This window comes from Emydura macquarii, unplaced genomic scaffold (genome assembly GCF_026122565.2).
Source record: "Emydura macquarii macquarii isolate MOO-44397 ecotype Brisbane River unplaced genomic scaffold, CSIRO-AGI_Emac_v2 contig_2292, whole genome shotgun sequence".
NCBI classification, from domain to species: domain Eukaryota; kingdom Metazoa; phylum Chordata; order Testudines; family Chelidae; genus Emydura; species Emydura macquarii.
Genome location: NW_027132429.1, coordinates 3,099,785 through 3,113,779, shown reverse-complemented (window position 1 = coordinate 3,113,779; position 13,995 = coordinate 3,099,785). Strand labels below are relative to the sequence as shown.

The 13,995-nt window shown below is 52.8% G+C and overlaps 1 protein-coding gene across 1 annotated transcript; it reads right to left on the bottom strand.

The window, feature by feature from the left end:
* Positions 1 to 435: 435 nt before the first annotated feature.
* Positions 436 to 10,772, bottom strand: CDC37 (cell division cycle 37, HSP90 cochaperone). The gene is made up of 8 exons (XM_067560616.1): positions 10,555 to 10,772; positions 6,226 to 6,507; positions 5,968 to 6,073; positions 4,441 to 4,556; positions 3,697 to 3,819; positions 2,430 to 2,612; positions 1,943 to 2,014; positions 436 to 1,622 (listed from the first exon to the last, which is right to left on the bottom strand). Exons 1-8 carry the CDS (start codon positions 10,654 to 10,656, stop codon positions 1,467 to 1,469), a joined length of 1,140 nt encoding a protein of 379 aa, XP_067416717.1. The 5' UTR covers positions 10,657 to 10,772; the 3' UTR covers positions 436 to 1,466.
* Between the last annotated feature and the right edge of the window lie 3,223 nt (positions 10,773 to 13,995).

The window sequence follows — 13,995 nt, the reverse complement described above, 5'->3', positions numbered from 1 at the left end:
CAACAGGTCTTTGCTGCTGCGTGGAGCCTTTCTGTGCCTGGATCCCAGTCAACAAGCACTGGCCGGAACTAGCAGAACCTGGGCCTAATGCCCACGCCTTAGTGCCCGGCTCAAGGCAAAGGAATCACATAATGAAATCTGTGTGTGGAGTCAGCACAGCATGAGCCCTGCTGGACCAGTGCCAAACTGGCCTCTCCAAGCCCATTTATACTCTACCGCCTAGGCACTGCTTTGCCACACCCACACATGGTATTTACCTGTTAAAAAGGCAGGTGGGTTTTGCCTTGTGCCATTCTAACAGGGCACCTTGTAGGGCTGCCCCCACCTCTAACTGGGGCAAAGGAAGCTGGTTACCCACAGTCCTGATCGCAGGAGCATGGAGCCACCTGCGGAAGAATCAGAGCGTGGCACTGGAAAAGCTCACGGCAGCACCAGACATAACAGAGCCCTCAGGCACAGCGTGGCCAACCCAGACAAGCTCTGCTCTCATGGCTACCCAGGGAGCAGACAGATGGGAGGGACACAGCTGAGCACATGCATCCCTGGAGGGTGGCAATACACTGTCGTCCTGCAGCTTGGCATAGGCTCCATGCCCTGTGCACTACCCAGGCCTACCGGTGAATCAGTCAGCCATGGCCTCGGACAGTGCAGGGCAGAGACAGGGAAGCGCTACTGGCTCCGTTGGCCGGTATGGTAAGCAAGAGACTGCTTGCCCACAGTGCTGGTCAGCAGAGCTGGGCCTAAGCCCCACGCACATCCACGGCACAGCCACTCCTGCAGGCACCAAAGCACACACTGGCAGAGGTCCGAGGTGGCATAGGAGCTACCCCCAGATGCAGGGTGGCTGACACGTTTGCCTGCAGGCCCTCCACGGCGCCCTGGCAGACCGCAGAGTTTGTTTTGGACACCAAGGACTTCTGTAGCCTATAGAAGGCCAATTTGTTCAAAGGCAAGCCAGCAGCAAGACTCCCAGCACTGGGCTCCTGGGGAGAGGAAGACTTTTTGAGTCGATTTCTCTTTTCAGAAGCCACAACTAAAGCACGGCAGCTTACAACCCTCTGTGCCAGCAGGTCCACTCCACGCTCTTTATTAATGTAATAGCCTTACTGGTTACCAACAGCAAAGATACAACGGCACATTTGTAACTATTACATTGACTGGCTGGCATCACCAGAGCGAGACCTAGAACCTAAACTGCCATGCCAAGTCCCTTTCAGCTCCTGTCTCGATGGACTTCGCCGGTGGTAACACAGGGGCTTCTGGCTGCTCCCCAAAAGCAGCACAGGGCTTGGCGTTGGACACAGAGCCAGCCAGCAAGCAGCTCACACATCCACACAGTGTCTGCATGTGTAAAGCATGTGTCATCCTGAGGGATAATCTGGCAGGAGGAGGAGGGAGGGGGCAGAATGGTGGCGCTGGGGGAGATGTGAGGGGCCAGTCTGCTTTACGCATTTCCAGCTAGTAGTTCAAAGGTTTCCTTTCTCCTCCTCGCTGCTCTCCTTCTTGACCTCCTCGTAGACAGCCTCCGCCTCCTCGCCTCCCTTCTCCGCTCCCTCCGCCGTCTTGGCATTCGGCACCCAGAGCCCCGAATCGATGCAGCGCTGCATGTGGTATTTAGCTTCCTGGAACGCAGACAGTGCATGGCTGCTAAGGGAGGTTAGCACAGCCCTCACACCCCAGTGGTCTCCGCTTCCTCCCAGAACCCGCCTCCATCCACTGCACTGCAGCCTTCTAGCCAAGGGCCCATTACCACTTGGCTGGTTGGCGATTAGTGACTTGGGAAGAAGCCAACAGCTGCACAGGAAGACGTGTTAATGTGCCTGGGAACGGACCCCAAGTCACAGCAGCAGAAAGCAGACTCATCCCCTCCTGTGCCTCAGCCATGGGGCACTCTGGGCCTGCAGCTTGGGCCCCACATCCCATCCCCCAGAGGGATACTCACAGCAGGTTCCATTTTGCTGATTGCATCCTGCAGCATCTGAACATCTTTCACATCAAAACACTTTTGTAGCTCCTGGGGGGAGAAGAGGGGAGCATGCTGAGCTGGTCTGGGACAGGGCCCCTTCCATAGCCCCACACCTTGTGCTCCCACTCAGCTAGGAGCCAAGGTCTGGGAATGCAGCACAGACTGTGCACTTGGCCCAGACACCTGGGTTTGTTTCCCTGCTCTGCCAAACTCGGTCAAGTCAGTCTCCCTGTGCCTCAGTGCCCCTCCGCCCCCGCCTGTAAAATGGGGATAAGGCTTTCCTACCTTAGGGGGTGGGAGGATAAACCCATCAAAGCATGCAAGCTGCCCAAAAAATGGGGCAGATAAGTGCCCTACATGGGACAGGGAGTGGGCAGGAAACCCCCTTCCGTAGCGGCCAAGATGTGAGACCAACACCAGCTGCTCTCGCTTCGAGCTGCTGCTCAGCGATCAGGCTACTTACAGCAGGGAGGGATTCGTACACCTCCACGGGGTCCAGCCCACCGGGGCCCAGCCGTTTCTGCCGCTCCTCCTCTTCATACTCCTTCATGGCTTTCTCTATGCGCACCTTGGCGCGGCCTTTCACCCGCTCCTTGAAGGCCTCCAGCTCGTCAGTGAAGCCCTCCATGTACTGCTGGTCAGCCGTCTGCAGCGAGCAGGGAGGAGCAGTGCGGGGGAGTTAGAGGCCAGAACATTAACAAAGGAGCCAAGAGGGCACAGGACCCAGCCGGGCACGTCAGACGTGGCTGACCCTGGATTACGCACCCCTCTGCCCCGGCTAGAGTGAGCCAGGGTAGCTCCCCCACACACCCCCCATTCAGTCAGGCTAATTGCCATGCTGGGAGGGGCTGAAGTGCTCCCTTCATTAAAAGCCACCTGCTGCAGCAGGAAGGCATTCTCTGCTCCGCCGCTTCAGCACAGCCCAATGCCACGACAGCGAGCACAGCCCCACATACGCAGGCAGGGGATGGCTGAGCACACGCAGCCAGGGGCACAAAAAAGTAGAGTGAGCAGGAGTGATAAAGCTTAAAGTCTGGCACGTTCTCTGCGCTCAGGGGCCCTCCAGGCACAGGCCTCAGAGGAGGCAGCTCCCCAAGTGTCTTCCAGAAAGCCCAGCGACAAAGGAGAAGGATCTTCAGTTTTAGCTGTTAGCCACAGCGGTGACCCAGCCCAGACTCCCACTACTGAGCAAGAGCGCTGCTCATGGGCAGCTGGGAGAGCCTCCGACTGCGTTGAAACCCGACTCCTCCGTGGGCCTTGGGCCATCTCTCTCCAGAGAGGTCAGAGTGAGAAAGAAGAAGGATGTCACCGCGTTGTATAGGAACTGCCAGACTGGCTCAGCCTGTAGCTCCACCTGCCCAGGATTCTTTCTCTGGCCAGAGCCAGCATCAGAAGCCGCAGAGGACAGCACAAGAAACGCCACAGGAAGCAGACGTGGGGTGATCTGCCCCATGAAGATGTCTTCTTAACAGCTAACAGAATTTGTCAAACCCTGACGCAGGTTTACACCCGTAACTGTTACAACTGGGATATTCCTGTAATCCATGGGTCCAACCCCTCTTGGAATCCTGCTAAATCCCTGACCTAACCAACATCCTGTGGCAATGAGTTCCACACTGTCGGCTGCTTTTATATTGACTTCAGGCAAGGAACCACCCAGCCCTCTCCCCCACCCGTGACAGGAGGAAAGGGAAAGAAAATGGCACAGGTGAGGAAGACTTTGAACTCACCTTGATTTTGGTGAAGAACTGCCTGAAACAAGCTCTGGGATCCACCTTCAGGCTCTTGGCCAGCTCTAGGATGAACTGCATCACGATGGTCTGATGGGCAACCTGCTCCATCAGGGCATGTTTCTAGAGGGGAAAGGGGAAAGGCACGTGTGGCTTCAAGGACGGTGGAGCCCCTGGATAGCATTCAGTTGTGCGGCGCATGCCAGGAGAGCGTGTGCATATTCCAACAGGCCCCGAGACGCCACCAACTGCAGCCTTGCCCCTCATTGCTCAGGGAGGCAGTGGGAAGAGGACACCGGCTGGCAGAGGGCCATTACAGCCTGAGTGCTTGGCCCATTCCCTTCCGGACTCAGCTGCTAGGATTCCTCAACTGTCAGTGCCATCTTTAAGCAAATGGAGGAGGCCATTGGTTAAAGAGACGCTGGCTCCCAGGAGGGCAGCTGGCTGCGAGACAACCTACACTGACTCAGTAAGAGAATGGATCAGATAACCGGCAGCGGGAACAACAGCATCAATGGGGGAAACGAATGCACTGGAATGGCATGCAGCCACGTGGGTGCACGCTTTCACGGCCCTGTTGCCACACTGCAATGTCTCCATTAGGAAAGGGCCTCTAATGTGAAAGCTTGACCCACCACAAATTTGAATGAGGCAGAACTCAGCAGGGCACACCGGATTTATCCCTCCCGGCTCTCAGGATTTCAGGGTGCACTCACAGCTCCTGTGGAAACACAGCAGCCTCACCTCTTCCACTTCCAGATCAATGCACCAGATGACCAGGTAATTGGCGGTCTCTTCACATACAAGATGCGGGTTATCAGACAGATACTTCTGGCTGTCGTCCCAGCGCCGTAGCATCCCTTCAAAGCAGGAGAGCCACAGTTAGCAGCAGACAGCCCCATTGCCACATGGGCAGAGAGAAGAGCCCACCCACAAAGCTGGTGCTTCACAGTTTCAAACCGAGTCTGGCCAAGGCTAGAGAGATCAGTGGTACTTTAAGAGGCAGGGTTACACCTGATCGAGGGGAAAGATGGGGGCAGTGGTCAGGGCACTAGCCGGTGACTTGGGAGACCTGGGTTCAATTCCCTCTTCTGTGGCAGGTTGTGGGTGTGACCTTGGCCAAGTCACTGAGTCTTAGGTATTTGGATAAATACCTTTGAGGGTCTGGGCCTTTGTGCCTCACTGCCCTATCTGTGCAGCTGGGCCAAGATGAATGTGTCGGTGTCTGAGCACCTCCCCATCTCCAAGGTCAAGGGGCCAAATAAGTACCTAAGACAGATAAAATGCACAACAGTGTTTTGGATTAACTTCTTCTCATGGCTGCATTTCACGGCAATGGGCCCTACTCAAGGCAGGTTGCGCTGTCATCAGGTGGGGCGGTTGGGAGGGAAACAAGTGACTGTGACAGGAAGGTTGCAGTATTTAGCTGAAGAACGCCCAGCTGAATTTACCAAGTGTATTTATTAGAGGCCTATTACTTTGGTATCCAAGCATCAGGAGCATGAAGGAAGAATCCAGGACAGGACTCAATGATGTGGCAAGACAGAGCTAATCTGCTGACTCACCTGGCCAATAAGAGCAAGAGGGGCTCATAAAACAAGATGGGTCAGTGGCTAAGGCACTGGACTGGAACTCAAGAAATCTGGGTTCATTTCTTGGCTCTGCCAGACTCTGCATGTGACCCTGGATAAGTCACCTCATCCTTTGTACTTCAGCTCCAAATCTGCAAAATGGCGGTAATGCTTCCCTACCTCAGAGCAGCTCAAGAGTTCTGGTGAAGGGCATCTTAGAAAAGCTCTAATTCAGGACTATTAAGATAGTGAAGAGTTAGGAGGCATAGAAGGTCTAGCAAAGTCAGGGGTGGAACTCAAAAAAAGAGCCAGTTCAGGAGCGAGCCTACATGCTATAGTTTGATGATGGTTCACAGAGTCCTGCCTTAGGGCTTTGCAAGTGAAGTTAAGGAGAAAAGCCAGTCCCAGGAGGAAGGAAATGGTGAGTGGGCTGTGTTAGGAGACCACAGGCCTTTTACACATGCATCTGAAAGGAGTTCCACAGATAGGCCCCCCAGCTGCACATTCTTTCCTTTCTAAGTCTACTGCAGGGGGAAACAGATTCCAGGGAAGCCAACTACGCTGTGATCACATCACACACTTTGCTGGGAGAGTCTCACACAACCCCGCTAACCCAGGGCCCTTTTCTAAGTCAAAAGGGACTTTTGAAGCTTTCATTCCCATTGCCCGAGAGCCCTGCCCTTGCAGCTGGCTAACTCACCAAAGTGTTTGATCTGCTTCTCATACTTCTCCACAAACGTCTTGTGTTTCTTCTCTTTTTGCTCCTCTGATTCTTCCTCCTCTTCAGGTTTGACGTTGAAAACACTCTGCAAGAGAGCAAAGGAGGCTGGTTCATGGAGCTGCTGCATTGCCCGCTATAGCTCCAGCACTACAGCTCTGATGCCATGTTTGCAAGGCAGCTTCCTCGGCCAGAAACCCACCCTGCTCCTTCCCTCTCCCAGGCACAGTTCAGACCTACCTTGCTGAAGCCATCTTTGCTCAGGGTGTCCACATTCCAGGGCATGTTCTTCTCCTTCTTCCTCAGCTCCTCTATCTTCTTTTCCCAGCTCTTCTCTTCTTTTTTCAGCTGCTGCACTTCGGTCTGAAGTCTCTGCAGCTCCCCTTTCCCGCTCTCCGCATCTGTCACCTGCAGATCTTTTATTTTCTTCTGGCACTCGGCTAGTTTCCGTTTGCATTCCCTGCACCCCTTATCGAGTTCTTCTCTCTCCTTGTGAAACTGTTCCATCCTCTCCACTCGGGCCTGCAAACATCAATTTACAGCTTTTTAAAAATACTCTTCATCACTTACTCTTGGAATAGAAGAAACAACTAATTTACTGACAAAGAGGAGAGTGCAGACTGTTTGAGTAACACCGGAAGCCCCTCTCCTCGCCACATGTACCACACACAAGAGACGATCATTGGGATGAGTCTAAGCCTGATAGGATCTAACAGAACAGTACTACACATACCCAGCTGTATGTATCCAAAAGTCATACCACCAGGGCAGTATCTTCTATACCAGAGAAGGGTTGGTTCCCATTCACTTTTTTGGAGGGCCCATCTCATCGGCTGGGACTTTTTGCTTACTCCCAATATCACCAAGTGTTTGGCCAGTTTCCTGCCTCTGTAGAGAGCTGAACTCTCAACCACTCACTCATTTAGCTGCTTGTATATGGTTTAAACAGACTTTTTAGCTGTGTGTCTCCTATCCTATACTGACATTCACACACACACAAAGCTAGCCTGTGCTGCTAAATGAGAGTTACTAGTTAGGGTTTCCAGAGGGCTTGGCACACCTGCATAGACTCCAGTTACACTCGACAAAGCATGTGGTGCGAGAAATCAGTAGTAACCCAGAAGCCACAGCAGGGACACAGAATGGAAATGACTGTTCCTCTCCTCTGCAATAGCAATTTGTAGAAGCTGAAAATTAAGCGGTGGAAGAGTCCTACTGATCCCCGTGACATCTGCCCTGACAGGCCAGGGCAGACTTGTTCTCTACCATAAAATCTCTAGGCCTCTGTCTAATCTAGGTGCAACTGCCTCAAGCAATGAGATTTCTACCACATCCCTTAGGATCACAGTGTTGGAGATTCCCTTGATATTCAATTCAAATTTCCCTCTGTTCTGTTTCAGTCTGTGTCCCCTAGCTATAGCCAGCCCAACGTCTTCCTTCCAAAGCCCCCACAGTCAACTACTGAACACACGCTTGCTGTGTTTCCCTTACAGGCTAATGTTTTCAAGAGAGTTCTAAGATCCTTAGGGTTTTGTTTGCTATAGACTGCACATGGCTTTTGTTGGGCTGTTGGAAAACAATTTCTTCCTCCTCTGAGCCTGGAAAACAAGAGATGAATTCCCATTTTCTTCTCCCTGTGGAGAAAAACGTATTTCTCTACATGGAGCAGAGATCCTTCCTTCCTGTGCATGACATGCTAGTTTGGAGGGAGAACACCCTGGCTGAGATAGTTACTCACACTGCACATGCACTCTCAAAACAAGGATGCATGTCACTCAGGGAAAGAGGTTTTTAAGAAGATCACAGTTAATTTCTCCATTATCTCCCAGTACTTAGTACTTATGTAGCACTTCAGAATTCCAAAACACTCCACAGTTGGCTCCCAAGACTTCAGCCCCCAATCGCAGCTCCCCCTAGGAGGTATTATCCACACTTTTCAGATAGGTAAACTGAGGCAGAGAAGTGAAATTACTTTCTCAGCATAAGAGAGTGGCAGAATCATTATTGGACCTCAACATGGCACTCCCTACTCAGATCCCTGGAACACCCAAGGAAAGGACAATAGGCAAAGTGCCCTGCCTACATTCAAGAATCTTAGAGACTGGTCTTGGTATCTATACCACCTCTGCAGTTGAGGTGAAAAACCCCCAGCTTATCCAGAATAAAACTGGATTTTCCCAATAGTTTGACACTCATAAACAAGATCAGAACTCCCTGAGCCAGCAAAGTGTGTTCCCAGCCCCATTAAATGGTGACAGATCCTGAGGCAGGACTAAGTAAAACGAAGACCATCCCTGACAGGTGTTTGTCCATCTGTTCTTAAAACATCCCAATGATGAGGAGTCCACAAACTCCCTTGGAAGCCTATTCCAGAGTTTAACTAGCCTTAAAAAGGTTTTAGAATCCTAGAGGATTAGGGCTGGAAGGGACCTTAGGAGGTCATCTAGTCCAACCCCCTGCTCAAAGCAAGACCAACCCCAACTAAATTTCCCCTATATTTATACTAAATCTCCCTGGCTACAGATTAAGTCCATTACTTCTTGGCCTACCTTCAACAGGCATGGAGAACATTTAATCACTGTCCTCTTTATAACAGCCCTTAACATATTTGAAAACTTAACAGGTCTCCCTCAGTCTTCTTTTCTCAAAACTAAACATGCTCAGGATTTATAACCTTTCCTCAGAAGTCAGGTTTTCTAAACCTCCACCTCTGGACTCTCTCCAATTTATCTACAACTTTCCTAAAGTGTAGCACCCAGAACTGGACACAGTACTGCGCTGAGGCCTCACCAGAGCGGATAAGAGCAGGACAATTACCTCCTGTGTCTTATATACACCACTCCTGTTAATACACCCAGAACAATATTAGCCTTTTTGGAAACTGCATCATATTTTTGGCCCATATTCAATTTGTGACCCACTATAACTCCCAGACACTTTTTCAGCTACTACCACCTAGCCAGTTACTCCCTATTTTATAGTTGTGCATTAGATTTTTCCTTCCTAATGCAGTACTTTGTGCTGGTCTTTATTTAATTTCATCTTCTTGATTACAGATCAGTTCTCTAAAGCATCAAGGTTGTTTTGAATTCTAATTCGGTCCTCTCAAGTGCTTGCAATCCCTCCCCGATTGCTGTTCTCCGCAAACTTTGTAAGCACACTCTCCACTCCATTATCCAAGTCATTAATGAAAATATCGAACAACACTAAAACCCCCATTTTGAGAGCAAACCATTAACTACTCTTTGAGGGCAGTTTTCCAACCAGTTGTGTACTATCATATGGTAATTTCATCTAGATCATATTTCCTAACTTTGCTTATGAGAACATTACATGGGACTGTGCCAAAAGCCTGACAAAAAGTCGACTATATCACATTTACTGCTTCCCCCTATTCACTAGGAGAGTAACTATCAAAAAAAGAAAAGGAGGCTAGTTTGGCATGATTTATTCTTGACAAATCCATGCTGGCTGTTCCTTCTAACCCTGATATCTTCTAGGTGCTTATACACTGATTGTATAATAATTGGTTCCAATATCTTCCCAGATACTGAAGTCACCATATTGAAGTACCCGATATGTGCTCATTATTGCTATAGATGATGCCTGGTTAAGGTGAAGAAAAACCTCAGAGAGGAGATGGGTTTCCAGGGGAAATCTCACCTTGGAAGGAAGCAATCTCCCTCTAGAGAATTCCCTCATTTTTTGAAGGAGCCTCTCTTCTCAAGGAAGATCCATCTTGAAGTTAGGTGAGGGCTCCAAGGGAGCCCCGAACTGCCTGTCCCTGGCCAGCTGGCTTCCTCCTGCCAGGGACAGGAGGGAGACACCACTAAGAGTTGGGTTGATCTGGCTGAAATGGGATGTGTCCTTGGGGCCTCAGGAGCCCCACTTGTGAGAGCCATTTGGTAGAGACCTGGGGAGGGATCACAGAACCAGTTCAGGGAGACCAGAGGGAGAAGCCCCCAGCTGGAGGCAGAGTCTCGCTGGGGGGAGAAGAGGAATCCAAGAGGTATCCCAGCGATACACGAAGTTGGGTGGGGAAACATGTCAGCGGGCTCCTCTCTCAATAATGCCGTGGGGCAGGCTGGTCTGTCTGCCCCGTGTGGCTGCAGGGATCCTGACTGACGGGGACGCTCCCTCGGGGTCATGTCCCAACCAGTGCGGGCTCCCCACGGTGAAGATCCCGAAGACTCTGGGTTGGGAGCATGTTACCGGGGCAGGCGCGAGGCCTCCATACCGGGGAAGATCTTCTAAGGCAGGGGCCTGCCTACTGCTCGGTCCATCTAGGAGGAGGGGGCTGCTCAGGGTGGGGGGCCGCTCAGGGTGGGGGGTCTCCTTAGGACTGAACCCCACAACCCCTTGGTGGCTCCCCTCAGATCTCCGCAGGGCCGGGGAGAGCTCCCAAGGTCAGACACCCCCTTGGCCTGGCATCCCGGGGGGAGGGGGGGGGCTCCCAAGGCCGGGTCTCCATAGCGACAGGGTCCCCTCAGAGACGGGCCACCCCGGGGGTGGGGGTGGGGCTGGGCTCCCGGGGCCCGGTCTCCATGGGAACGGAGGGGGTCTCCGCACCTGGTGCCGCCACCGGAAGAGGCTGGGCGTGTCGATGTTGGGGTGCGTCTCGTCCTCATCGTCCGACACCTCGATGTGGTCCCAGACGCTGTAATCCACCATGGTGCCGCCCGGGCCGCGCCGGCCACGGCCGCTCCCGCTGGGCTCTTCTGGAACCCTCCAGCAGCCGCCGCGGCGCCTCCGTCCACTCCGCACGCACACACCCACTTCCGCCCTCATCCTGACTCACTTCCGGTGCCCGACAGGGGGGGCTTCGTCCGCGAAACTGCGCGTGCGCACAGGCCTAGGCCCTGGGCGCCAACTCTTGAGCAGCGGCCGATACGCATGCGCATCAGTGGCCGGCGGCTCTGCGCTGCTTCTACTGCGCATGAGTAGGAGGCCGACAGAGGCATTGGGAGCGCGAGTTCTGATCCCGCGTTCGCCCAGTGCGCATGCGTTGTGTTTTGTTTCCCCCCTCCACCCCCTCCGCTCCACGCCCAAAATGGCGTAGGCCTTAAAGGGCCACACACAGCAACATAACGTGAGGGGTAAGGGGGTGACAGCCCCCCCCCGCGATACGTACAGAGGGGGATGGGGAGCGCGAGGAGTAGCCTCTCAAGATGGCAGAGTGGGGGAGGGCACCCCCGCTGTTATACGCAGGGGGAGCAAAGCGGCACCCACAGGGGGCCTGGGTCCCCATTGTCCCTCAGCTGGCCCAGCCGGGCGCCCCTCAGAGGAGGCACCAGCTCCCCCCCGCTCTGCTGTGCGCTCTCGTGGGCATTACAGTCACCCTGCCAGGCCCCCGCTGCGCTGCGGGCACCCCGTTCTGCCGGGCGCTACACAGGCCCAGGCCGGGAGACGGGCCCGACGCCCTTACGCTCCAGAGAGAGAAACCAGCCAGCCCCGGGCGGGGGCTGCAGCAACGCCAGCCCCCCGCAGCTGGCAACACGACTCCCTCAGCTCAGCAAGCCATGTCTGAACCCCTGCTGTTGTCTTCTGTTAACACCCCAAGCTCAGCCCACTTGGGCAACGGGTTCCCTGAGGGGCAGCAAGGCCATAAACTTGGCTGCCGTGCGATCAACACCGCGTTCGTACTGAAGCTCCTTCTGGACTGCTTGGCTTGCACTCTTCTGACACATGGTGCCGCTGAGCCAAGTTTCCCTTTGAGGCTTAATCTGTTGCTTGGGGCCAAATGGTACAAACAGGCAAAGCCCCATTGTTTTAATGGAGGATAAACCCATTGATGTTAGCTGAGAATCTGGTCATCGGCATGAAAGCTGGCAGCTGCACACAATCCCAAGAGGAGTTAAGGTTTGTCATCTCCCTTGGGAAATGGAGCCGGAATTGGAACGGACTCCAACCAGGAGCTGGATCAGACCTCTCTACTGCCCTATAGCATGCTGCAGTATGCACAGAGAACTACACGTAACCCTGTAGCCACTGGGAGTCTCTCTGCCACAGAAATATGAGTGCAAATTTTCTCCTTGGCAGAATGGCTGTCAGATTCCTCCCCAACCCTAGAGGCCACAAGGTTCAGAGGTGGCCCGCAGGGTAATCCTTCCTGGCCTTCTCCAGAGCTGGGAAGTGCTAGAATTGACTCCTTTACTCTCAAGAGGCAAAAGAGGCTTCCCCATTCACACCCATACAATCACATAAGAGACATCGCATCGGAAAGCAAAGAGGAAAAGGTGTGCCTGACCCCTAGCGACAGCATCCTTCCATATAGCAGCTTGCCTCTAAGTCAGGAATGGACAGCAATGACCAATGGACATGGGGGAGCAAACCCCAAATACAGTGTGAATCTCCCACTTTTGACAAAGACCCAAGGGATCTGGCTTTTCCTTACACTTTGGCAGCACTTTGTACAGCTTGTCCTGCCAATGAAGTCACTGGAGTGAAGAGAGAGCCTCTGCCCAGCTCTGCAGTGAATTGTAAAGCCTATATCATGGGCTTAGTTCCCAGTCTCCCTGGCATGTCATGTGGTTATTTCCGCCACTGCCAGTTGCTGCCCAATGAGAATGGTGCAGGATTTTTATACTCACTTTGCATGAGTGCAAATGACCGCACAAGGTGCAGGGAAATGGAGACCCTGGCATGCTGCCTCGGCAGCACATCCGGACTGATAACCCTGGAATAAAACCAGAGGAGAATATTTTCTTCATGAGCGTCTGGATCCAAACATCGCTGTCCTTACCCAGGCAAAAATGCCTATCATTTTCAGTGCAGGCTTTGGTCCCAGAGTCTCAGCATCAAACAGCCTGTCTCCTTTCCTATCCACTCTCTTGCTCTCTCAACACCCCCGGTAACAACAATGCCAATCAAACACAGCATTGAACGCAGACAGCCTTGACTAAGCAACCTGTGAAGAGCTGTCAGCAGTGGAGCTGTCACAACCTCATCAGCTATGTCGGTAGCTCTGTATGGAAGGAGCCGCTGCTTGGTATTCTAGCCCTACACTGGGTGTCGAGACTTTGCTCTGTGCTTGGCAGGGAGATCTTTTCCTGAGCAGAGAATCTGCCTCCCAGGTGCCCATACTTCTTGCAGAGATTGGGGGGAGATGGATTGTGTCTAGGCTTAGCTGGTCTAATTGCAATTAGGAAAAAGGGTGCAGGGGAGAGGGGTGGAATTTACTGGTTCTTAGGAGTTTTGAGAATATAGGAAGTCAGACAGGAGGGATGGGCAATCCTCTGGTCACAAAACCATGTGGCTGATAAACAGATGCTGTATCCTGTCCCAGAGGTAGTTGCCTTTGAGTGGGGTAAAGTGATCCTTGTGTGGTCTAGCAGGCAGAGTGCTGGACTGGGGCACAGTAGATCTGGGTTCTGTTTCTGGCTCTGGTAGTGCCCTGCTGGGTGACCTGAGGCAAGTCACTTCCCCCCTCTGTGCCTCAGTTTCCCCATCAGTCAACTGGGGATAATGATAGTGACCTGCTTGGTAATGCATTTTGGGAGCTATGTAAGAGTAAGGTATTATGACATCCCAGACTGATGGGTAACTAATGCTTTGGGTGTCTCAGCTCAAAGCTGCTAGGGCAGCTCAGGCTTGTGTTATCCTGTTGACGTTGCTTTGTTTGGGGTTTTTAACTTTACCCTTAAAAATCACTGGCACTCTCTGCTTCAAAAACTGAGCCCTGTCTCCGTGATGACGCCTCCCTCCTTTCCTATCAGGGGCCCATCCCCAGATCTTCTCCACTCTCCTGATACGTCTCATTGCCCTGGAGAGGTGCCTTCGCAATCCAAGGCTCTGGCCCACAATTGTGCATGTTACAGTAGAAGCAGGTGAGTAGCCCTTTTGAGCTCAATGGGCCTGATTCTGAGGTACTCTGCATCTGGGGCAGGCATGGTGGGGCAGGGGAGATGGCTTTAAGTACCCCTTTGTGCTCCTGGACCTCCCTGGCTTCTGTGTAAGAACAGCTGCAGGGCTGCTCTAGCACTCTCCTCCGTAGCGCAGTACATGCCGCTT